Source organism: Glycine soja, chromosome 2 (genome assembly GCF_004193775.1).
Source record: "Glycine soja cultivar W05 chromosome 2, ASM419377v2, whole genome shotgun sequence".
Lineage (NCBI taxonomy): Eukaryota > Viridiplantae > Streptophyta > Magnoliopsida > Fabales > Fabaceae > Glycine > Glycine soja.
Genome location: NC_041003.1, coordinates 15,607,418 through 15,634,917, shown reverse-complemented (window position 1 = coordinate 15,634,917; position 27,500 = coordinate 15,607,418). Strand labels below are relative to the sequence as shown.

At 30.0% G+C, this 27,500-nt stretch overlaps 3 protein-coding genes across 5 annotated transcripts; 2 read left to right on the top strand and 1 right to left on the bottom strand.

The window, feature by feature from the left end:
• Positions 1-1,568: 1,568 nt before the first annotated feature.
• Positions 1,569-5,938, top strand: LOC114390571 (RNA-binding protein BRN1-like). Of its 2 annotated transcripts, XM_028351358.1 has the most exons (10): positions 1,569-2,075; positions 2,178-2,260; positions 3,249-3,300; positions 3,448-3,573; positions 3,671-3,750; positions 4,500-4,679; positions 4,866-5,040; positions 5,125-5,184; positions 5,348-5,491; positions 5,568-5,938. In XM_028351358.1, exons 1-10 carry the CDS (start codon positions 1,907-1,909, stop codon positions 5,693-5,695), a joined length of 1,197 nt encoding a protein of 398 aa, XP_028207159.1. In that variant the 5' UTR covers positions 1,569-1,906; the 3' UTR covers positions 5,696-5,938. The 2 variants fall into 2 exon arrangements, with proteins under 2 accessions (XP_028207159.1, XP_028207150.1); XM_028351349.1 differs by having other exon boundaries at positions 1,570-2,075; positions 4,866-5,184.
• An 8,519-nt stretch (positions 5,939-14,457) lies between these two features.
• LOC114373119 lies at positions 14,458-14,844 on the top strand. Its single transcript, XM_028330661.1, has one exon. The coding sequence runs from the start codon at positions 14,458-14,460 to the stop codon at positions 14,842-14,844; it is 387 nt and encodes a 128-aa protein (XP_028186462.1).
• Positions 14,845-16,632: 1,788 nt separating this feature from the next.
• On the bottom strand, positions 16,633-19,965 carry LOC114390559 (rho GTPase-activating protein 2-like). 2 transcript variants are annotated; one of them, XM_028351327.1, is made up of 4 exons: positions 19,490-19,965; positions 18,665-18,785; positions 18,195-18,545; positions 16,633-17,595 (listed from the first exon to the last, which is right to left on the bottom strand). In XM_028351327.1, exons 1-4 carry the CDS (start codon positions 19,810-19,812, stop codon positions 17,020-17,022), a joined length of 1,371 nt encoding a protein of 456 aa, XP_028207128.1. In that variant the 5' UTR covers positions 19,813-19,965; the 3' UTR covers positions 16,633-17,019. The 2 variants fall into 2 exon arrangements, with proteins under 2 accessions (XP_028207128.1, XP_028207137.1); XM_028351336.1 differs by lacking the exon at positions 19,490-19,965 and adding an exon at positions 19,189-19,374.
• Positions 19,966-27,500: the final 7,535 nt, after the last annotated feature.

Here is a 27,500-nt window from a genome sequence, read left to right as displayed (position 1 = left end):
TTCATTTTGTGTATTGATAACAATTGATCTGTTGAGTTGTATAATTGATTTTGTGTGTGGTGGTGTGGATTGATAATAGATTTTTCTTGATGATAATCAATTTACCTAGGTGTTGACAGTGTCAATTATGAACTTTTTTTTTTAAATGTCATGCGAATTTGATTATTCCTCTTTATAATTAGTTATATCCACTTTTTTTTCCTACCCTAATGAAAGAAAATCTTTTCTTTTGACTCACAATCGATTATTGTATTTTTTTTCCCATTGTATCAATACATAAATGAGTGTGAACTTATTATATCCATCGATTTTTGTAGTTGAAGTTGTGAGTTGTTGGATTGCAATATATGAACTGACAAAGGATAAAATAATATTTTTATTTCTAATCCCATTTTTCTTATCTCCTTCCATCTCAAACAAAACAAACTCATAATTTTTTTTATAAAATGTTTTTAATTCATCTATTTTGATAAAAAAATATATATATATTAGTTCTTATACATTAATTTTAATAGGTTAATCTTTGGTTTTTAAAAAAATAATGATTTGCATCTCTCATCAGATATTATTTTCACGTTTTTACGATGAGAAGAGACAAAAATTATTATAAATCTAAGGATTAAATTGATCAAAATTAAAGTTTAGAGATTAAAATCAAGTTCTACTGAAAATATAATGATTAAAAAAATATCTTCAATTTCACCTTTATTGATATTAAACTAAACAACTAAACAAACTAAAGGATAGTTTGTGAGATACTTCACAGTTTCACCAATAAATAAAACACTCTAATTATAATGGTTAAAAAAAAAATTAAATAACTCAACATTTCACTTTATTTTTTTATCTTTCTTTTTTTTTTTCTCTCCCTTCCTATTTCCACCTATCCTTTTTCTTTCCTCTTTAGTCAAGCCCCATGCCTTACGCGATAAAACTCTGTATAAATTATTACATCCATATTTTTCATCTGTTCAATAGCCTGCTTAATTGATTACGTAATCAATTGTTTAAACAGTAACTCACTAGTAGTATTAGGTACAAAGAAAAAAGTATTCGATTGCCAACCAAATGCAGAAAATGATTAGCGTTGAGGTTGCATTTACATTACATTAGATGTTTTGATTAAGAAGTTGAGTGAGAATAAAGATTGAAGAATGAACACCCACCACCACCACCCACTACGGCACTACCACCACCACCAACATGCCCGATTCTTTAACAGCTGTACGTGGTGGCATCTTCGTAAATTCCCCCCACAATCAAGCCCTTACTCAACCCCCATTCATTATTAATTACCACTAATAATTATCACAATCCTATATTCTAATTTCTAAATTATACTATTTTTGTTAGGTAAATATCAACCAGAGATTTGGTTAAGAATTTTTATTGGAAGACAAAAAATTATATCATTTATGATTTTTTTTAAATTTTTTTATAATTTACATAATAAATATTTTTTTCCGTTTAATTTATTATTCAAAAGAATATAATTAACAAGATTCTGATTATTATTTATATTTTATCTCACATATTTTCTCAAGAGACAATCATCTTCAAGACATTAAAACATCAAACATCAACATATCTTTCAATGAAAATTCTAACCTTAGTTGAAAATTTATCTTCTTTCCTAGACCGAATCTCCCGTCAGTAATTATTATTATTATGTATGAAATGGAAGATCTAAGTTTGGCTTTGCCTTTGCCTTTGCATCCCCTATTTTCCTGCGACCACTCCAATCCAAACCAAATCACACGACACGTATAGACATACAAATTTTTTGAAGCTACACGCCAAGAGTTTAGAGCGTGAAAAAAGCAGCATAGCAGAAGAAGAAACAGAAGCAGAAGAAGAGAGAGTGTAGCACAGAGAGAAAGAGAGAGAGAAGCATTGGTTGTTATTAATGGCGGAGGGGAAGGAAGAGAGTAAATCTAGCGAGGAGAGCGTGAAGCTGTTCGTAGGTCAAGTGCCGAAGCGCATGTCGGAAGACGAAGTGCTTGCAATGTTCAAGGAGTTCGCTTTGGTTGACGAGGTCAACATCATCAGAGACAAAGCCACTCGTGCCTCCCGAGGTAAGTAACTAACTAGTAACCGTTCCTAGACTCAAATTCGAATTCCTCCTACTCCAATGTGCGTTGTGACATGCTTCAGATTTGTGGTTTGTTTGGTCGCAGGTTGTTGCTTTGTAATTTGTCCGTCCAGGGAAGAAGCGGATAAGGCGGTCAATGCATGTCATAACAAGAAAACGCTCCCTGGGGTGAGTGAGTGGGCTTCGGTCCCGCACGCATCTTCATTCTTTGCTTTTCAGAACGTTCAGAGTGGAATGGATTTTTTTTTCTTTCTTTTAACCCTCTGGTTTATCAGGAAAAAGATGACATGATTAATGCAGAGTTCAGCCAGAAGAAAAATAAAGCCTGACCAATAATTATTTCTCCCAAAGATGGAATGAAATGTTTTGAATCCTAGTTTGGAATAGCAGAATGAGTGGCTGCTTCTATAAAAGTCGCTGATGCTGACCACCACCACATCTTGATTTGCCAACTACATCTCTCTATTTTTAGTAATTTGTATCTATCTAGCACTTGCCATGTTTGTTATTAGAGCAACCTACTCACACCATTATGGCTTAACTAAACACCTAATATTATTAGGGTAGGCTTCAATCCATGATAACATTGAGAGATATAATAGAAATACAGATACTGGGTACACGAGAAAAAAAATTAAGGATTTATTTTATAGTGTACTTTTATAGTCATGATATATATGCTATTTGAAGTTGAAGGCAATCATGTAAACATTAAAAACTGTTCCGAGATTATGAGTAAACAGTTCAAATCTGTTTTCAGAGCTGTGTTCCGGTGAGCAATACATATTCGTGATTTAGGGAATTAATGTTTGTTGTTGTCTGTAAACTGAAAAAGTAAAAATAAGCATTTATGAATTGACAATGATCTCTCTTTTTAGAAAATATGCTTTAATGCATCATTGATATTTTCTGATCTAGGAATTATTAACTAGTGGAGGTCCTTCTGTACCGTGCTCCACTTTCAGGTGGTTGCTTAGGCAATTATCCAAGCTAGGCTTCTGCTTATGTAATATATTTCCATACTTGACTATCCATAGTTTTTTCTGGATGACTGCAATTGCTGACATTATTGACATCTTTGCTTAATAACTATGGTGTGATGATATAGTACTATTCTCCTGATTGGGAAGCATCCTATTTTTTGTGTCCAATTCAGGCATCTAGTCCGTTACAAGTGAAGTATGCAGATGGCGAATTGGAAAGATTAGGTGTGATACATCTTCCTTGTTATAATTAAAAATTTTGTTCGGCAACTCCATTTTTATGCATTATTTACTGAATGAAAAGTTCCTCTTTTCACTTTAGGAATGTTTATTGTGCCTTGGTAAATAATATTCTGTTGTCTTGGTATCCAGAACACAAACTCTTTATCGGAATGCTTCCAAAGAATATTTCTGAAGATGAGGTCTCCAATCTTTTCTCAAAGTATGGAACTATAAAGGATTTACAGATTTTAAGAGGTTCTCAGCAGACAAGTAAAGGTGCCTAATGTTACAGATGAAGCCATTCTTTATTCCCTTTGAGCATTGTAGCTTCTTAATAGCAAAGCTTTATTCGTAGCTGTATTCCTTTGTGTAGGATGTGCATTTTTGAAGTACGAAACCAAAGAACAGGCCTTTATTGCTCTTGAAGCAATCAATGGAAAGCATACAATGGAGGTTGGTGTTTGTTAAAACCATCACCTGAATACTTGAAAATATATATTTATTTGGTTATTGGTACCAGTGGAACCGGTGTGTAATATTATGATTGTTTTGGAAATTTCTATTGATTACTAATAAATAGGGAGCTGATTTCCAACTCAATTTTTTAATCCTTCTCTTGTTTTGGAAATGTAGAGCTGATTTTGAGCCCTGCAATTTTATAAAATAAGAAACATGCCCCAATTTGGTTTGTGTAAGATAATTTTCTAGGATTAGGATTGACTTGATATTTATATGACAGGATTGAACTGAATCCAAGCTCGGAAAAGGAGAAAACTAAAGCTCTGGCCTCTGAGGCCTACTATATGTTTGCATTAAATGAGTCCAAGATGAATATAGCTCAAACTTGGGATTGTTATACACACACACTTGTGCACATTGTCAATCAACCTATACAACACGATAACTATACAGAAGCTAACATGGTTGCAAAATTGGATCTTAGTGGAGTTACACAAGCATCTCATTCATTCAAAACTAATTGGCATAGGATTTGCTTAAAATTCACATTTTCCCAGCAACTAATGTTTCAGTAAGTTGACTAATGAAATACTATACTTCATGTTGACACCTCATTATTTTATGTTAACACAACTATAGAACTTTGTTTTGCCTGGGTGGTTAATATGTTTGCTACTCGTACATGATGAAAATTGTCAATTAAGTTGACAATTGCAGTCTGATGCTTATTTTTCCTTCTACAGGGTTCAAGTGTTCCTTTGGTTGTTAAATGGGCAGATACTGAAAAGGAAAGACTAGCTCGAAGGGCTCAAAAAACACAGTCCCGAGTTTCTAATGCGCCGCATGCTGATCCTCAACACCCCTCATTATTTGGAGCCTTGCCAATGGGTTATGTTCCTCCATATAATGGATATGGTTATCAGGTTAGTTCTTCTATAATGCACTATTAGAATACCTAGCATTTTTCCCCCTTAATTCAAGGAACTTTTCTTCAGTATAATCATGTCATCCTATGAGAAATTATTACATTTATGGATTAATGCTTGTTATTTTTCATGCCTAACATCTTGATGGAGGCATATGTTTGAATAATCATGTTTTCTCAATAGGCTCCTGGGGGTTATGGGCTCATGCCATACCGTTTTCCACCAGTGCAGAATCAACCAGGCTTCCATAATATGAACCAAGCAAATGCAGTGAGGCCTGATCTTGGTCACAGTATGAACCCTAGAAATTATCCTGCGCCTCCTGCAAGTTACATTGGCTCTTACCCTGCTGTTCCAGGTATACAGCATCCAATGGTATATCCCAGAGGTATTGTAAGTCCGAGGCCGATGAGTAGTTGTCCTGGTTCTGTTTCACCTGCAGGTGGGAATAGCAACTCTTCATCTTCAGGTGCCAGTAAAAGTTCCAGTGGTCAGATTGAAGGTTGTTATCTATATCTTATATTTGTGTATTCTGTGTATAGATAACATGCATGCATGTGTGTAAACATATAATAGGCTTTTTCCCATGTCTTTCCTCAGAGCAGGAAATGTTAGTTTTGTTGATAATTCAAATTCCGTTAATTATTTTAATTTCTCTGGCTTAGGACCACCTGGTGCCAATCTATTTATTTATCACATACCTCAAGAATATGGAGACCAAGAGCTCACAACTGCATTTCAACCGTTTGGTAGAGTTTTGAGTGCTAAAATTTTCGTAGATAAAGTAACAGGAGTAAGCAAATGTTTTGGTAAGCCTGTGTTAGATCTTTCAAAGTGTTAATGAATTTTTTGATGGAGCTTGTATCTGATAACTTTGATTTGCAGGGTTTGTTAGTTATGATACTCCAGAAGCTGCTCAAGCTGCCATTAGTACGATGAATGGTTGTCAATTAGGTGGCAAGAAATTAAAGGTTCAGCTTAAGAGGGATAACAAACAGAGTAAGATTTACTGATGAAGGTGGATAATTCTCAATTCTCCTGACCCATCAGATGTCAATACAATTTGTAATTTTCTGTAACATGAAAATTCATTTAGACATTGATTATTAATTTATTGATTTTTCCCTCAGAAAGCATATTGATTATATTATCACTTCATAACTTCATTGGTTTTATCATCCGGGAGGGATGATATGATCGTTATTTTGGGTCTCGTAGATACCAATCAATAGTACGTTTGTGTTACGCTTAGTTCACTGCAATTTGTGTTTACCATGTAGGAAGCATGAACTATTGTTTGCACCTCCTATTATTTGCTCATTATTTCTAGCAGGATCAGGGTAGTGTCAAACTAGTAAGTAGTTGGTGGGGCAGGGGATTTGGGTTGTTAAATATTTATTATTATTATTATTGAGATTTAATGTTAATGCATGCAGGTTAAGGAATATTTAAGGTTAATTTAATTTATTAGTCCATTAATTTATTTTTAGGTTTGATTTGGTCCATTGGGATTCAATTTATTCTTTTAATTTTCAAGATCGATTCAATTTGATTCTGTTGTCTAGATTGAATCAATAAAATATTAAGAAATTACACGTGACGTTTTAAAATAAAAAATCACGTAATGACAGTTTTTAAACACAAACTTCACATTTAGAAGGTAGGATTATATTTAACAACATGATCACTCAAAATAATTTAGATGTCACATCCAAATTGAACTGGTGTTAAAATTTAAAGTATCAAATTGAATTAAAAAAAATTAGAGGACTAAATTGGATTAATTTTAAAAATTAGAGGATTAAATTAAAAAAATAAAAGATCAAATCAAATGTTAAAAATAAATTAAAGAAAAAAACTAATTTAATAATATTTGATAAAAAGTAAAATAGTATTGCATTTAGACTAAAATATCCTTATTTAATGTCATTCTTTGTGATAAATTATTATTGTTATAATCATTATTAGATAGGGGAAAAGGTTAAAAAAAAACAATAGTAATGTTTTAGTTGGAGTGAACATAGGTTAGATCAATCTGACTAACTTGAACAAGTCAAATTGAATTGAACAAAAAATAAAAATTTGAGTTAAATTCATTTTTTTTTCTTTGAGGTCAATTTTAGTCAAATCATGAATTAAACAAAATAAAAATCCAATAACATGATTTTATCTGGTTATATTATTTTATATCATAATATTAATAAAATGAAGAGAAATGTTATTACTATACTCTTAGATACACTTTTTTAAGACACTATTTATTATTGGCTAAAAGTATTTGAAATTATAAGATTGTATGAATCTTACTAATGAATGAGTCTTGTTCATAATTATATAATTTTTAATAAATTTTTAGACTTAGGAGTGTGATGTTAGCCCTCTTCTAAAATGAGTGTTGATGATTTGTGATTTATTATGTTTTTTGTTGTTGCTAAAATCTACTTTTTAATTAGGCTTGAATGTGATGTTCTTATGGAAGAGCTTTGAGGTTCTATGACATTTTTTTTAGTTAAAATAGTTTCAATGTTCTAATCCTATAACCAGGGACGAAGTCAACATTCCGTGTCACGGCCCCCGATTACGTAAACAAAAAATCGTAAAAAAAGATATATATACATAATTTTTTTTTTATGTAAAATCTTGATAACATGATGTTTAAAAACATTAATTATGTGAATCATCTAAAAAAAACATAGAACGTTTTTCTTGTAGTCGAGAAAGTTATCTATAATTGAATTTACATTAAACTTTTTAGCAATTTGCCTTTTAATGTATACCAAAGACAATCATTCAAAAACCGAGTGAATGATGATAAAATAAGAATGGAGTAAGTGGTTTTGATTGAAAGCAAATTAAGTATATTTTGATATAATTAACTCAGAAAAAAAGAGTTACACTAAAGGTCAACTACCCACATCGAATATTTAAAGTATAAAACAGGATAAAATCTTATATTTTATTCAATATAGGATAAAATCTTATCTATTAAATAAAATTTGATAAAAGTATATATCCAATATATAAAATATAAAAGTGGATAATTTTGTTAATAAAATAAAGATTTTTTTTTTACTGCAAGATGAAGATTTAATTGATATAATCGATCCTATCCTTTTCAATTATTTTTAATGTTTGTTAAATCTCATCCATTAAATATAACTTGATAATTTGTTGAAGGAAAAGGAAAACTTTTGTCCGATTACACGCATGCTTTAAAATTCTGCAACACTGCACAAGAGAATGAATAAATAATATTTGATTTATTATATAATATAAATATTTGATTTAAAGTCAGGGAGGGCCATGTCCATTTTTCCAGACCTTATACTCTATTTTTTTTCCTCATATTTTTTCTATTTTTTCCCATTTCTATCGGGTAACTTGAGAACTAATTCAACTAAGCCTGAAACTAATTGGAATTGGATAAAAAAAAAAAACTCAGAACCAACCCAGCCTCATACATTAGCATTATGTCTAATTCGGGATTTTAGCTTCAAAAACCCATCCGAACCCACCATGCTCACTTTTACATCAATAATTTTAAAAATAAAATGAACATAAAATATATGGAAAGAAGACAGTATTGAATTGTTATGATTAATAATGGAAAACAGAAATAAGTGGGAGCCTTCAAAACTCAAAACATTACTCCTTTCATCTTATTGTAATTTTATTTTACAGGGAACAAGAAAAAATAATAAATAAATAAGATTAATAACTTTATAAAATTAATCTTATATTATTAATAGTTCATTTATAAATTTTGTTATTCAGCTTTAATATTATAAAAAATAAAAGTAAAAAAAGATAAAATAAGCACTCAATATTCTTGATAAGTTAAATAAGTTAAAATAATTACGATTAATTTAACGCGTCTGTTAAATTAATCATTTAAGAGACATCTTGCCATGTTCTTGATAATTAATAATCTCTTCGCTATTGGCGGCTGCTTGTTGGAGTTTGGGACGTCCACTTGGGGCTTTTACGTATGCATTCAATGTACTGACTCCGCCAAAATTAGGTTGGATTGCAAATCTTTTGTACATATAAAATATTTAAATAAACTTTAACAAATCATTTTGTAATTATTGAATTTATTAAAACAAATTCCCGCAAGGGTTGCCATACTTAAAATATTAAACTTCCCTATTTTCTTTAAATATATATATATATATATATATATATATATATATATATACTCCATAGTGATACCTCTAATATTTAACACGTCCATAGCATAAAAAATATGGCGATTCACTTAAAAATTTAGCAGGAAAAAACCAAAATATGGTGTAACACAACCTATCAAAACCAAAATATTGTGTACTTATCTAATGCCTAGAAATTATGAAAATTCTGCTCAGTTTTCTATTTGATAGGTGGCTCACTTAAATGTGTAACTGAACACGTAATGATACTGTATTAAAAAAACACGCAATGCTATTTTTTTTCATTTGCTTATGCTCTGCTACGGGAAGTAATGCTAATTTCTTTTCTTACAGTACCTAAACTCTTTTTTTTTCCTTATGCTATTTTTTTGTGTACTCTGATAATTATCCTTAAATAAATCTTGATGATAATTCTTTTTCTTTTTTATTCATTGGTCCTGAATGGTCCATTAGTCCACGATTTATGTAGGGTAGATATGGGTCTACCAAACTAAACCACTCATTTATGTTGGGCATTGCCATTAGCACCTACTTACTAAATGACTATCAAGTGTTAATATTTTTTTTGTTTGACAAAAATACCTCTAATATTTGACACGTCCATAGCATAAAAAAATGACTTTTAAATTTCGGAACTAAAAAATCATTTTTAAGTTTGAGAGACTACAATAATCTTTTAGATTTAATGAACTAAAAAATCATTTTAAATTTAATCCAAATTTGAGGAATCAAATAAATCATTTTTAGTCTCAAGTTCATGTAGCAATTGTTGACGCAACTTCTGTTAGTCACGCTAGCTATTTTCTTAATGTGTCGTTAGTGGATTGAGACTAAAAATGATATTTTTTTTAAAATTATAAGGACAAAATAAAATAAAAAACAAATTTATCTCAAATTTCAGAGACTAAAAACATAGCTGAACTAAGATTTTATGTTGATTTTTATTATTAACTTGTTTTTAGAATAAATTAAAAATATCCAAACATAAATTATAAAATTCATTTAATTCAAAATAATTTTATCAATACTTATCAAAACATGTTAAGTATGTGTTTGGATATGAACGTTTATAAAATTGATTTTAAATGAAACTGATTTTGAGGTGATATACTTTATGTTTAGATGTTTTTATTATAAAATCAATTTAAATGTAAATTTCAATATAAAATTATTGATTGAATGTAAAAATTACCCATAATTGTTTTTGACTCATAATGAATTTTAAATTCTTCCTTGACATGAAATTAAATATATAAAAAATTATCTAAAATTAATTATATATTCCAAATCAATTCTCCAACATAAAATCAAATACACACGAGATTGTATTACATTGGATTTTTTAAAAGTATAAAAGAATAAGTAAATTTTTTTAATTAAATTTGAATTTAACAAAATTCAAATTCATTTTGGAAAGGGTAAAATTGTAGGAAAACACTTTCAATCAAACAAGTAAACAACCGTGTACAAGTGAGCAGAAATGCATTAAGAAACCAACCTTTTTTTGTGTGTGAATATTAAGAAACTCCGCCCCACCCACGTCCTAAATGCCATGTTGATCTCATCTGTTATAGATTTAATTTTCATATATATATATATATATATATATATATATATATTAATTAATTAATTTTGAAACTATGTTTAACATAACTTTTAGGAAACTATATGGTAAAAAAAAAACTTTCTATTGTTTAAAAATCGTGATTATTAATAATCATAAATATTAAGAGAAGAAATATGTCAAGTTAGACGAGACTTCGATAAACTTATTATTTCAAATAGGTAGGTCTATAAATATTTTATATTTTTATATGTAATATATATATATATATATATATATATATATATATATTGTAATATAATATAATATATTTTTAATCAGAAAAATAAATGCATATGTATATGAATATAAACAGGTCAATTTATATAGTTTAATAAACTCTTTTCAAGGCTTAAAGTCTATTAAATAGATTTTTTTTTAATTACGTATGACCCTTTTCATAAAGGAGTCAAGCATTAGGCAAGTCAAGCCACACATTTTTAATAGGCTATCTTGCCTATGTCCACTCTTAATTTTGAGTATCATGATTCATCCTTAAAAAATATCAATGAAATGTTTTATCCTTATACAACATTACCAAATGATTTGCATTTTCAATATAAAAAGATAATTATGTTTGTTATAAAATGCACACACGCATCCTACGTCTTTCTATCTTATTGCTTTCATCTCTACTTCACGCATTGAAACAAAAACTTAATGTGAGTGCTGGTTCATTTCTTTCTTTGTTTTACCTTATGGTTTGTTTGGGACAATAGAAGAGGGAAGGATCGAAAACTCCACAATGTTCTTCTTTACTTATCTTACTTTTTGCACCTTTTCCTTTCTTTTCTAAACCAACATTTCATTAGTTTTTCTTTATGCTTTCGGCTTTCCCCCATCCTTTCCTGCATCGAGTTGGATTATAAGCTTCAATGATGAAGTAATATGGAAATAAGTCAAAAAGGCTCTAAAAGAAGTAGTCCAAGATTTTTCTACCGCTACGTTTCGTGCAGCCCATAACTTTGCTTTACACTCCTAGTATTCAACACGGAATTACCCAAACTTGTACATAGTACATGTCACATAGTCAACGTAACATCCAAAGGATTTGCTTAGTATTCCAAGAAAAATATCGCATAAGTGATGAGATTTATTGTTACATACGTGTCTAAAGCCATGTTTATATTGCTAACTTAGAATTAGACCATAAGATTTTTTGCCCTGAATCTTTTAATTTTGGTGTAAAGAGTTTACTTTTACTAGAACAAAAAATAATTATTTAATCTGTATTAGATTATAATTTTACCTTAATGACGATAACTTATGTCTCAACTAAACGTGAAAAATGCGCAATTTTAAAATTTTCATAATGCAATTATATCAACCTATAACTCTAGCAAGTTGTGGATTCTAGCTAGGACAATTTTTGCTTCATCAGTGCCTAGAAACAAAATGCACGAAATTTCGGGGAAAATCATATATATATATATATATATATATATATATGTCTTACTTTGGATCCATGAATTAAGTAACACTTATTACACGTTTTTTTATTCGATTCTTTTTTTTATAGAAAAGTATAGCTTGTCAAATTCCTGTTACTTTTAAAATATATTAGATCGCATTCGTATATCGGTACCTACGACTAGGGGTTGAAATGAGTTCAGCCAAGCCAAGCCAAGTTTTACTAGGTTTGAGTTGAATATGTAAGACTTGAGCTTGACTCGTTACTTATCATAGGCACTTTTTCTAAAGGCTCCGTTCGACTTACATAAAAGTCTGACTTGACCCACGAGCCTATTTAAAAACTTGTTTAAAGACGTCTTTGATTAATTAATTATTTTAAAACCCAATGAAATATTAACTAAAAAAAACTTATAAAATTTCGTATAAGTAATATATAAATCAAAAAATAATTGATAAATAAAATCATATTGAATTCATGTCGTTAAAACACAAAGTATATCAAAAGAAAATAAAAAGAGCATAATATTAAAAAAATGTATGGATTAGGTCCTCAATCCCAAAGCTTACAAATCTATTTTAAGTCCAAGCCCATAAACGAAATAAAATAAAATCTGGACAAGATAAGATAAGATTAGATGAAATAAAATTTGGACGAAATAAAATATAGATGGAATAAAATCTGGATAAAATAAAATCTAGATGAAATAAAATCTGGATAAAATAATATTTGATACAATAAAGTTATTATTATTATTATTATTGTTAGTTAAACAGACCGACTTCTCAAGTTTAACAAGCTTTTTTTATAGTTTGGGCTTGACTTTTTTATCTAAAAAGACTTTTTAAAAAGTTTGAGTTGGACCTTTTTAATAAATAAGTCGAGCCGAGCTGAGCCTTATGTAGATCGAGTCAAAGGCCCTTGACAAGCTGCTCGACTCATTTTCACCCCTACCTATCACACAAATCACACAACGAAGGCAACAAAATAAGACCACCTTCTAGAATGTTAGGGTCTCTATCACGCACGCCGAACCAATTTAAATCAGCTTTATATATATATATAGGATTAAGATAAGGTTCCTTTGATGTTAAATCATTGAGTAGTGTAGCGCATTTGTTCTAGAAGATCGAGCATGGGATACAAATCCTTTTGAGCATGCGGCATGAACACTTATAATCAACATGATAAAAATTTAATTTAGATTTATATATTTATCTTAAAACAAATTATTAAGTTTTATAATTTTTATATGATAATAAAATAAAATACTAAAGCTCGTCATATTCTACAATGCAAGAATTTTATCTCTTAAAAAAAATCTAAAAAAAACAACTTAGTTAAGTTTTCTAATAAAGAGTCTCATAGAAAACAACTTTATATCTCTTTAATCGTTAGGATAATTTTTTTTAAAAAAAGTGTCTCGTACATATTTGAATCGCCGTGTCAAAAATTAAAAAAAAAATTAAAAATTGGATATTGCAAAAAATATATGATTTGTATGTTCATCACCTTAAACTTCTTTGATCATCATCATGATTCATAACATTTGATAAATAATAGAGTTATTTAAATATATTAATAAATATTTGTTTCTCTGATCATCCATATAAAAAAGATTACTTTATTTTAAAAAATGAAAATAACTTCTTTACATATCAAAAAATTAGTCTCATAACATCCGAGTAATAAATATAAAGATATCTTGTTTAAATAAATAAATAAAAAGTACAGTGTACTTTTAGAAGACAGTCACAATATTGTGTAGGTTTGTTTGAGATACTCATTTCTTCTTTTAATAATGATAAATTCTATATGAGAGAGATAAACTTTAAATAGTTGAGTTATTTAAATATAATAATAGAAAATTATTTCTTTAGTTATCTTCGCATGTCTATCATAAGTTAAACACCTCTTTTAGTCATCAACATGTTTCATGACATTTGTCATATAATTGAGTTCTTTAAATATAATGATAGAGATTTATTTTGATCGTGATTGCTTATTTGTCATGGGTCAGACACTTCCTTCACCGATATATTTCACAACATTTGACAGATAGTTGAATTCTTTAAATATAAAGATAAAAATTCTTTTGCATATTTGTCACACTGAAACATCTCCTTTAGTCGATGACATACTTCATAACATTTGATAGATAGTAAAGTTCTTTAAATATAAAGATAAAGATTGGTTTTTTTAGTGGTCCATATAAAAAATTGGACTTTATTTAGAAAAATAAAACCAATCTCTATACGGGTCCGAGTGATTAGTCTCATGAAATCAAAGTAACGACCATGGAGATGCCTTTTATAAATAAATAATAAAAAAGTATAGTTACTCTACTCATAGAAGATTACCACAAGCTTATTTGAGGCGCCTCCTTCCCCTTTAATAATGACCAGTCCGCATTTGGGAGAGGCAAACATTGGGAAGATTGGCCAGTCTCTGTCACCAAAAGTGTCAAACAAGAGAGCCCACGTTTAATTTGCTTCTTATTTTCCTATTCTTAATTTGAGCCAGTGGTTGTGGTTGTAGGATCCAAACACATCAAAGTCAGAATATAAGAGAGAAAGAAGACCCCTTTTGCTCATGGAGAGGAAGGAGCCTATTGATTTTTCTTCTCATTTTTACTTTGAAGCCTCTGGTGACTCTGAAGAAGCTGATTTTGATCCCACCTTTGCTTGTGAAATGGCCAAAGCAGATGGTGGCGATGTTGATGATGCTCTATCTTGCAACTACGATGGATCTGGTGCTTGTAATGTTGCTGAATTCGATGGGTGTGATGAGTCTTGTGATGAACATGATGGTGGGGTTGAGAAGAAGGAGGATGATGGTGTTTTTGGAATGTCATATTGTGAAGATGATGAGATGCAAGAAGAACAGATGAAATCCTATGTGTCCTTTGAATCAGGCCAGGAGTCTTTGGATGAAATGGAAAAGAACAGGCTCTTCTGGGAAGCTTGCTTGGCATCTTGATTGTGTTAATTTCTTGGCTTTCCTTTTTCTAAATCGCTCATGTGATCCATATATGTTCAACATTAAGGGTCACTTAGCTTAGATTTTCTTTTTAAATGTAGCAGCTTAGAGAAATCCTTTAATGTTATGTAAATATTTAACCAAGGTATTAGAAGAAAAGTATTTTTCTGTTTTTTAATTTCTCTGCATTTGTTCCATTATTGTTCATTGAATGTTTGTTGTTCAGAATTATTTGCTTTGTGAAATAGAGATGATCCGATAAAGGCGTAGGTTGAAGACACAGCAATGGAGCTTAATTAGTTTGGCCGTACTATATTACTGATTTAGCATGTATGGTTCGACATTGGCTGCTATAAAATATGAGTATGCAACGTTTGACCCGTGTTTGCTAATTTGTCTGGTCCTTAATTTGTTTCTCATCTGATTTGGTTTGGGTCAATTTGTTCTTACAAATTAATCATTTGTTTTTATGTAAAATCACATGTGTTGTGTGTTTGGTAAAATAAGCATGTTAACTTTTAGTTTAATTGAAGATTGTTTGATTAAAATAGATGTATATTTGGCGAAGAAACTTATTAGTTTTTAATATTTTTTGAAAAACTAATTTATTTAGTGTTAACTTAGTACTTTGCATGTGATTTGACTTGATATGAAATTGTTTATTATTTTAGTTCAATTAGAAATATGAAATTGGAGTTCTCATTATGCAGTTAAATTAAATATTCAAGAATTTTATCGTTCATGATGTTTATACCATATTTAAACAAGATTATTATTTAGTGAAGAATGTCTATGATCTTTATTTAAAAAGAAGTTTCAGCTTATAGGTAGATTAACTTTCTTTTTTCATTTTTATTCTCGTTATCTTATTAAAATTTCTTCTTTACCTTTCCTACGTTAAAACACCCTTAACATGCTACGCTTTCACCTTTCTTTCACTCTCATCAAATATTATTTAATAATATAAAATTGTCAAAATTATAATATAAATTTATTTATGTTGTTTAATTTATTTAATGAAAATATTCAAAAATGAAATAGAATTAAAAAATATTATCCTAATTTTCAAGATGATAAATCATTTAATAATTTAAAAAATCAAAAGTGATAATTATTTAAAAATACGTATAATTACCAAATTTAAAATATGACCAAGTAATTGAACTACAAGATAAAACTAACTTTTTATATATCATTTTATATTTACGGGTTGGTTAAATAGTTAGTTTTATCTTGTAGTTCAATTAATTAACTCATCACCTCCCAATTTTTATAGTTAGCTTTTCAAACTCCTTCGTCTTCAACTTCAAGTTTTACCTAACAAGCATGTTTGAGAAAAACTAAAATGCAATCAAATGAGAGATTCAAGTTCATTTGATTTGAACAACCATCCTTTTTAGTTGAAACATTATATTGTGAATATAAGTATAGATATAAATAAATAAATGAAAAGAAAGGCTTCATGCAGCAAGTCATCATGTTTGAAATCACGGGGTGCAACAAAGAAAGGATGATTTTTTTTATTAATTTGGCTTAGTTTAGATTTAAACATGTCAACTTGATTACTTTGGTTTTATTTTTCCATCAGATTGATGCAAACTAATGAACATCCTTAATTTCGCTTTAGCTTAGGGTCTCCAACGAAATTTTAAGCACAAATGATTTCGAGAAGAGAAATAAAAAATTAATAGAAATTATATAAAAAAATCACTCTATTTAATGCCTAATTTTAATCAATCTAAATCATTTAAATTTTAAAATCAAATTTGCAAACAACCATTCAAACACTTCCTTCCATCTTGATAAATTTCTGAACCATTCAAATTTTGATCATACTCAACAAGATACATAGAAAGCATCCATGTCATGTCAGGCTAAGCTAAATCAATCTCCCCATTCCGCAGGTTCATCGATTTCACAGCACTTACCTGAAATTTGAAGTGGTGGCTACACCTTTTTAGCCCATTCCCATTTGTCATGGTTAGAATTGTCTAGTACAAGAACATACAGAACCAGGTCAAATTCAGCCCTAAACTGAACAAAACCTGTCCACAAATACACAAGAAGGAAACGATTCCTACTCCATGTATTAATTTACACAAGCAAACCTGCTGCTGCTTGTAGAGACAAAATCTGAAAAACATGGTACTAAAAAACTACAAAGAAAACCAGTTCTTAACTAGAAGCAAGGAGTGGTGGCACGGTTGAAATGGAATCTGCAAATTTATCCATCATCTCCACATCTTTGGTGCCGGTACATTCTATTGATGAGTTACTTGAGTCAGCATTTGAGGTCAGACTGGTCAGTGTTGTCTTCAAGCAGGAATTTCCTGCTTTTCCATCAGTAGTAGATATAAAAGGTTCTATGCTATAGCCAGAGCAACTTCTGGTGCTAACATACTTGTCCAAATGATATGCAGGTTCTTCTGAGAATCCTTCTGTGTTTTCATCCAACTGCTTCAAGAAGCAATCCTCTATCTCGCTTAAAGATTCAGCCTCCCCTTCACTGCTGTGACCATTGTGAGCACGATCATCATAGTCTGATTTGGTCCCTCTCAATTCACCGCTTGTGTCCATTTCTCGCTGACTGTCGTATTCATCCTCAGACTGACGATCTGATGAATGATATGACATCGGAGAATAGCCACCTGTTGCTGTTTCTTCGCGTTCTCTAAGTGTCTTCATGATAAGTGTCTTGAGTAAGTTCATCACTTGAACCGCATGCATCAGGGCAGTTAGAGGATCAGACATCTGTTCCAGGAGGCAAAGATGAATTAGAAACAGACCATTTTCCAGCATTCGTAGTTCTCATGTGAATAAGAGTAGCATAGCCTAGTGTAAGCAAAACATGGCAACTTGTTTGGTAATGAAAACTGAAATTGATTACGTGAGTGAAGATAAGAATGATAGATTATTTTGTTTTAACAACATATGATTTGCCCAGAACAAAGGAAACGGATAATCTAGGATAAAAGACTGTAAAAAACATGCCTAAATATCTGCAGTGTGAAAATAATTAATATCATTTTTAGGAATTTTGTTATGTTACAAATTATTAGTATGTATATGTTATTATTTAGATTAAGATAAAACTATTATTATTATCATCTAGACTTAAGGATGTTATCAGTTTGATTATTGTAAGATTAAGATGTTGTTAATATTTGAATTTTGTGTCATACTTTAGATCTATATATAGAGCCCAAAAAATAAAAGTTACAGCATAACATATCTCCTCATCTTTCAAAAAGTATTTTTACAAAAAAAAAAAAAACAACAAATACAAATAGAAGAACATGGAGCAAACTATACTAATATTAACAGAAAATGTGTACAGTATGTGAGGATACCTGAGTCATGTTTGGTGCAAAAACCATTGCAATATTTCTTGCATTCATTTTGTTAAGTTCCTCCTCTTCTACAACATCAGCCATGAGATCAATAGCCCAGCTGAGTAAGGCAGACTCAGTTGGCTTTAGTTGTTTCACAAGCTCAACAGATTCTTCTTCTGTGTTGCACTGAAGAACTTGCACTGGGGAAAGTCCATCTAGCACTCCGGAAGGTAGCTCTCGGAACCAGGCTTTAATCAGTCCAGCCAAACAGTGGACATCAATGTCATCCGGCACAATGCCCCTATTCAACTGGTCCCTCACATGCTCCTCTTGACTATTTTCAGGGTTAATGCGAAATATACCTTCAGCCTGAAAATTGATTGAAAAGAAAAAAACAACAAAAAGATAGTTAGTATGAAACTCACTACTTGCAAGAGCTTAGAGCTTGGTGTTACAAATGATGACAAAATATATCACACAGTCAGTACCTTTAAGCCTCCCTGTGAGTATAGACGGTCCTGCATTAGCAAGAGAATAGTGGGGACACTGTTTCCTTTTGGATCATAAGAACACTGCATAGATTCTGCTGAGACCCCAAACACGCTTACACTGCAAGCATACATGACAAGAAATCGCAAGTTAAAACGATGCTACAAACATGGGAAAAGACAAAGACAAAAAAAAAACCTGCTAGAAGAATAAAAGTCAGTAAACAAGGCTGGATTATAACTTCTAAAACATGTAATAGCAGCAAAAAAAAGCAAAATAAGAAACTCTAAATAAGATCGAAACAGTTCATTCTGTGGGTAACTAGAAATTTATACAAGGAATTCTATGTACAAGTACTAGAAAGAATCTCGATCTCAATCTATATTCAATCCGTGGCTAACGAAGCATTCAATGGACATCTTCCCCAAATCCCAAACAATCTGAAGTTCCCCATTTTGCAACTATACATCTAAGTCAAGACTCTAACAGGATCAGGACCAAAGTTAAAAGAATAACGACCAACCCGAATGCACTAGTTTGAAACATTATTGCGTGAACACATTCATTAGACACATAGAAGAAGTTCTGGGCACAGCATCTCTTCACTAATCACTACCCTTCATGAAAGTCTTACACTTTCTTTCTCTTCCACACACACAGAGAAACAAAAACATCAACACCAAAAGCTCTTCCAAGCAAAGAAAAAAAGAAGGTATTTTAGCATTTCAAGCAGAACCCATTTGAAATCTAAGAAGAAGAGAAGTTCCCACGAAAAAAAAAAATGCGTTTTTTTAGAAAGAAGAAGAGAAGTAGTAGTAGTTTACCTAGCACTGGGAACCCTAGCAGGGATCTCAACTTGGAACTCATAGGGGAGACCGAGGAAGCCGTTGAAGCGGTCGAAGGTGACATGAGTGATGTGCTGGACGTTGGTTGGCCATCCGATCTCCATGTGATGGACGGTGGAGATTACATCGTCGGGTGGGTCCACCCTGCACGACACCATCGATTTTCTGATGGCCGCCAACAGAAGCGCCACCAGCGACAGCTGGTTCTGCTGCTCTTCTTCCTCCTCGGCGGTTCGCGCCGCCCTCGCCCGCTTGCCGCCGCCGCATCCACCTCCCTTGGTAACCATGACCACTCCGGTCATTCTCTCTCTCTCTCTCTCCGAGCAAGGTTGTTTTTTTTTTAAAAAAATTGAGGATGAATGAATGGGAGGGAGTTAATGTGTTTTGTTGGGTTGCATTCAATTTCGTTTCTCAATGTTTAAAGTTCAAACTTCAAACGGCCACTCCTTTCTCTTTCTCTCTCTTTCTTTTCTTTGCTTTATCTATGCTACCCTCTCTCTCTCTCTCTCTTTTTTTTTTTTACCTCCATGTTTGCCTCAATTACCATCCTGCCACTCTGCTTTAATTACTAATTACATTAATTAGTTATCGTGGACACCATTTGATCAATATGTCATATTATTGTCAGTATTTCTAATTAATTAAAATTAACACCTTATGACAAATTGACAATAACAACTTGTCAATGTAAGTTACTGACATAAAGGTAATAACCGCCGAGATATATAATATAAAATTTAATTCAAAGAACAATGCTAACAATATTTAATTATTTATAATAGGTTTTATTGCATTTTTATTCTCTTTAATTTGGATTAGGTATTTTTTTAAGCTAGTTTGGTTTTTATTGCTGAGTTAAAAAAATTTGATTATTGGGTCAATTGTTTTTATGAGTTTAATATTTATGTATTTGCAATATAAAATTTATTCAACCATAAATTATTGTTTAAATTATTTTAAAAATAATTATTTTAAAAATTAATAAATTTATTATATATAATAAGTGATATATAATGAGTGATGATTAGATATTTGTAAAAAAATTTACACAGTCAATTCATAACTTTTTTTTACTCATTTTTTATTTATTTTGAACCCTCATTTTTCTATTAATATTCAAATACTTATGAATTTATGATGAAATTATAATACGGAAAATGCATATAAATGATAAGGAATTTAGTAGAATTTTAATAAAATTTGAAAGATGTATAAAATGTGACACTAGAGTTTGCTTAGGACAAAATTTTATACTTTTATATTTTGAATTAAATTTAATATTATAGTTTAAGAATTTTAAGGGAAAAACATTTAATAAATTAATTTGTAAATTTTTTGACATAAAAATATGAATTTAAGAATTTAAAGTAAAACAAAATCAACCGAAAACCATATCTACTAAATTTTAAAAATAGAGAAAATTAATTTACTAACAAAAAATAAGAGACTAAAATTACTTATAATATACATTGAAAAAACTAAAAGTTCAAGTAAGTTTTTATAATATTATACGATATTAAACACTTCTATGTTTGGAGGTGATGACTGGTAGGTTTTGTTTATTGAGTTTAGGTTTTGGATTTAGAAATACAGTTAAGGGAATTAGGTCCGGCTACTGCTTTAGGTGGATACCATCATACTTTTCTTTGTTTGGATGAAAGGTCTTCGGACTTACATAACATGGGAATCCCTCAATTCCAAGTATGATAATAATTGCTTCCTAATCTTGTTAAGATACACCATCAAAGTAGGATGTTGAATCTCCATGTGAAAATTTAGTTCTCATAGAGAAACGGTTAAGATCTTCATCCATTTTAAAAAATGATTTTTTATTTTCCACAAAATTGATTTACATCCAATTTTTGTAAGACTTATAAAAAAAAAATGAAAGAATGAAGGAAATCTTGAGAGTAATGTAATAGGATCCACCAATGACTAAGATCTCAAAATGAGATATTTTATTAGAGATACTTTAGATTCAAGAACTTTAGAGAAATTTAAGAAAGATTGGTTAATAATTTTTATAACTATTAAAGTATTTTTTAATACATTAAATGTTACTGTTTTATATTTTATTTATTTATTTTGAGTAATTATGATTTGATAAAAATATTTATTAACATAATACGGCATTACTCAGAATTATACGGTGTTGAGTAATTTTACCGTCTCCCTAATAGCTAATTCGCTAGTTTATATATAATGCTCAGAAATTCAAATATATAATAGTTTACTCTTTAAATAAATAAATACAAGTCATTAGTTCATCTCATTATAAGGGTATAAAATATTTTATCTTACAAATGCAATACTGTAAAAAATAATAGTGGAGGTGTGGAGAGGTGAAATTACAAACTGAGTCATAAAGAATGTAGGTATGAGTTAAATGGTTAGCCATTGTGGTGGCTCGGGTGGTCATAGATGGAGGTGTAATGGTTGTTAACAAGTTGCGATAACAAATATCAAATGAAAACTTCCATGGCATTTGTGTTGCGGATAAAGGATGAGGCTAGCGTGTCTTTAGTCATAAAATGATGTTTGAGAATTTTGGTTGATAGTATATGTTTCAAGTTCACTGCATTATAAGTTGGCTTAGTTATAAAAATATCAATTAATTATAGTTAAAAATTTAATTGAGTTTCTCAATTATTAAAAAGTACAATCTTACTCTAATTATTAAAAATATTACAATCATACTTTTTTTCGTTAGTACTGTTGCTTTGATTGACAAAAAGTGTGTAAATAGACATTTTTATATTGGTTGTATTATCTATTAATATAAAAATGTTTATTTATATCATTTTTAAATCTTAATAAAAATGTCATTTTTACAATGTAGTAAAACAAATTATTTTACATGGTTGTATTGAAAATTGAAATAAAAATATTTATTTTTGTGATAAAAAGGTATCATTGTAGTATTTTAAAATAATTATAGGATTTGATTTAACTTTTTAATGATTAATAAATCTAATTAATTTTTTAATTATAATTAAAAGATTAATTATATAATTAAGCCTCATAAGTTTTGTATTTTGATAACTAACCAACTATATGATGATTCATAGATGGTGTTTGATTATTGATTGACCACATGTATGTAAGTAAGATTGATTTAATGATAAGTAAGGTTTAAAATAAATTTTAAAAAAGCCATATATTGAATCATTTCGTCAATATACGTGACTTTTAATTTTATAAAAATTAATAATTTTTTTTCACAAGCCTAAAAACTTAAGCATTAGTAGTTTTGTCCTTGGGTTGACCATGCGTGTCTCATGCTACTATTTTCTCACTTAGGCTTGACCATTCATTGACCCACAAGTGCCACTTTAAAAGCCTTTGAAACAATTTGATATATAAATAAAGAATACAATGCTCAACTAGAGAACTGGACAATATACATCAATATATTTAGCTGGTTAAAAAAAGAGAAATGTTCTTAAAATTATATGTATTTATCAATATTCAAGGAATGAATTGAAGTTTAACAAGTTATTTAAGGATGAATTTGTTTAAATTTTTAAAAATAACTTAAAAATAAATATTTTTTATATAATTTTTTTAAAATAAATTAAATCTATTTCTTAAAATAAGTAAAAAATTATTTTTTTTAAAATAGAAACAATTTACACAAACACACTAAAAAAATACTTATTTTATTTAAATAAATATTTATTTCAAAATATAAGTTTAAATAAAATGACTCATGTCTTAAAGTTAATCTACAACTAAAGCTTACCAAACAAAAAAAAGAAGATAAAGTTTAAGTATAATAATAGAAATACTTTTTGTGTTATTATCTTTTAAAATTAAAATTTTAATTCAATATACAATGTTGGTTTTTAAAAACAATTTTCTCTATATGTAATTGTAAAAATAAAACTTCAATATTTAATTAAAAAATAACATGAATAGTTAAAACATTATATCCAGGTTTTAACCTAAATTAGATGATAAAAGATGGTGTTCTTTGGTGTGATGTGATGCGATGCAAAGGAAAAGAAAATACCATACCAATTCCCAAGAATTTCAGGACGAAGACATATATGCCTGCTTGGACAGCGGAATTCGAAATTTTGGAAGAGCGTTGCAAAAAAGTTTATTTTGTTTCTGGGGTCAGAGGGCCTTCTTGTTGTGTAGAGATTGGCCCATGACACTGGATATCATTTTTCTTTTTATTATTATATATTGATCTTGTTATTGGAGAGACAACTTTTGCATTTCCAACAACCATGGTTCTTTTTATGTAATTGGCTTGATTAAAGGATAAGAAGAGTGACAATCCTTCATTTTTTTGGGTCATAACTTATTCCTCTCACACTGGTTATCAAAACTATTTGTCATTTTGTCATAGCTATTTGGATCCTATGCAACATACATGTCTCTTCTTTTGACGGCACGGAGGACCTCGTTGGTACTGAAATCATGTGTCTTTTTCACTTCCACGACACCACGAGCCAGAAAGGATTGAGTTGAGAAACATTATTTCACCTGCTTATCAGAACCCACCACCATGAAAAGTCAAATGTGTGGAGTTTGGTAAAATGTCGACATAAAATATAAAGTTAATGAAAAATGTTCACGTGTCTTGAAAAAATGTGGACATATAATATAAAATTAATGAAAATTCTGAGTTTGTTTTCAATGTAATCAATCAACCATTTCATATTTCAAGATGAATAAAAAAAATCAGTCATTAAATGTATAATAAATTATTTACCTAATGAATGTAACTCAATTAATAATACACTTTAAATTTATAGAAAAAAAAATCTGAATTTAATTACCTCAACACACATTCTTGAAAATGAAATTAAATTCTATATCAAATATTAATTCTATAACTGACTTAAAAGATCAAAGTTTACGAGATACTTGAGATCTCTAAACTTGTGGGATATCTTGGGAACCAAAGGTCCTAATCACATTAGTCTGGTATGAAAAAAAAATATAGTCAATTGTTTCAAGACCCTTTTTAAGCGCAAAGACTCTGGTGATTGCTGCACCAAGAAATGGTCCCAATGTCCGAGATACTACATTAAACAATTTATAGATCGAGCCTTCAAAATGCAAGTTGCGAATGTTTGATTTCTCTTGCAATTGTAATTCACTAGTTACATATGAAACTGTTTTTCACTCGGATACCATAGTTTGAAGAAGAAGAAAAAACATGTTTAGTATTTTTAATACTCAAAGTAAAACAAAGAGGAAATAAAACTAAAAACTGGTTGCATCGAAAAAAATATAGGATCCAAAGAAAAAAAGGGCTAACCCCAAGATTGATGGGCCAAGCTTGTGGAATGGAGACAAGGAGCGGAAGTTGTTGTGTCATTGTCCATCCATTTGACTCCCCAACAAGGATCATTAAGATGGGACCCATTAATCTGATACCACATCGATCGTACGTATTCGTATGTATATACATGTTTATGTTATATATAGCTCACTGAGATTCATATTAAGATCTCAGACACTACTCATCCCTCCAAAAGACAAAATTCAAAATTCAAAACAAAATAGTGTGACATTATTTTATTTGTACGAATTTCTTGGTTATTTTGTTTTGCATGTGCATGCTGGCGTCTTCTTCAGAAATCAGAAGGTCACACTCTCTTCTCTTGTTTGTACTTTCAGTCTGTCACCGCACATAATTGGCAACCGTATTAGTGTTTCTGTCATTGTTGTAAGCACGCTCCTTTTGAAGCATCAACATCGACACGGACACGATACGGATATGGAGACACTTATAATATCCAAAATATAGAACGTAGTACTGGTGTCGTGTTAGTGTTAAACACTGTCACGGACGCGTATCCGACACCGAACACGACAAGAGGCTGAAGTGTCCATGCTTCATAACTCCTTTCTTTATCATAGTCAGTCAGACATATTGGTATCTACATTCTGATGAACCAACCCAGCATGCATCTGGGCCTTTGAGAATCTTCAAACCTCTTTTGATTATTACAAGCACGTTTCTTTTACCCGAATTGGTCGTACTTCATTCTAATGCTGAATCACTACATTAGTATAATTTGTGAGGTAAAACAAAAACTTATGGTGGCTAAAATTAGTTAGGAGAGTAGTAAAAAATTATAACTTTGAAGATGCAATAGAATTAAATATTTAAATCTTACTAATTTTACTAAAATCATATATTTGCTTATAAGATAAATATTTATTTTACTTCCTGAAAATATGAGACACTAATAAATTAGTTTGTGAAAAATGAAAAAATTGAATTTATTATTCGAATATGCAAAAAAATTTAATAAATTAGTATTTTTTTTTTTAATGAGCAAAGAGATCTGTATTATATAAGGACAGAAATGGATGCCCAAAATCATATATAATGCCATGTATTAGTCACTTCACAATTCTAACAACCCATGGTTATCCAATATTAACATAAGACATGTAAATATTATTGATTAACCAAAGTCTAGCAGTAGCAGTGCCTTTCATCCAACAAAAAGAGAAAGTAGCTAAAGCTTATCCAAGTTAAACGTATTAAACAGAGACATTAAATGTGTCTCGTAAAATAGCTAATCACGTGAAGCACCAAAAATATTCCAGCTCCTCTTCATTTTTCTGTACTCACCAACCAGCATTGAATGTTGAATTAAAGGCCAATCAATACTGCCTTAAAAGTCTCTGCACAGAAACAGTCGCAGAGCACCACTGAATTAGCTGCATCAAAGTCATGACTTTATTAGCCATGCTGTTAATTCTCCTACATTATTCCTAATGTGGTCGTGTAAATGGCAACTCTAGTAATGAGATGACAGCGGAGCGGATAGTTGTCACGTTATTAAACAAAATTATTTTAAAATAGATAAATAATTTATTTTAGGTATCTAGAATTATTCTTTTTTCAATGTATAAAATTTTAACATTGCACCGTAAATACTGGCGAATGTTACGTAGAATAGTCACTTAATTTTCCGCTAAACACATCATTCGTTAACAAGTGTTACATGGTAGTAAATAGTAGAGACCAAAAATAAAATTTTAATTTTTTAGGAATAAAAACCAAAGAAATTTTGTTATGAGGAGTACGAAATCAAAAGTCTCTAATTTTATGTAAACTGAAAACATATTTTAACTTTTTTTTTCTTTCAAATCTGAACTTATTTTCAAAAACTTTTTTTAAAATGTTTTTTAAAATTCAACTAAACCATGCATATCACAGGCCTTAACAAACCAAGTTATTTACAAAGTACCTTTCCTAAGTAAACACTATAGCCAAGGTGTTAAAAAAATGTTTATATCACAAACATGCAGCTGGCATATAATTAAATTAACGCATAATAATCTCAACCTCTAGCAGAATATATTGACTTTTATGTGAATATATAAAATGAAATTTGTTGTGATTTTAACACTAGTTTACTGCTTGTAATCCAATCGTGCAGAAACGAGGATAATTTGTTGTAGGCATATTTTTATATAACACAAAGTCTATATATTTATTATTTTTTATTAGAATGTTGCGATCTCTTTCTTTCTTCCTTTAAGCATGAAGTTAATCTTATAATTTTTATTTATATATTTACTATACCATTTTTATATATTATCTGTCTTCTAAATAAACCTCATAATCACATGAAATCAGGTCAAGTTTTTGTTCCCCTTCTAATTTCTTATTCTTTGTTAATTTATTGAATTTCAAAGATGATTTTTATATAATTTTAAGACTTAAAGGTTGAGGTGCCTATATGGATTGAACACATACTATGCTGGATATATAACTCCTAAAATATTGGGAGTCCCCAGCTATCCGTTTTAGGCAAATTACATATATGTCTCAATCTAATATAGTAGCAATCAATGCTAACCAAAAGACTTAATTAAGATATATTCTGCCTGCATTCGCATCTCACTGTGAGTTCGATATATACATGTTATACGGGACGTGTATATATATTCGGCGAGTTAATAACTACACGAGTTAATTATTAGTTTGCTAGTCGATCGCTTAGTCAAA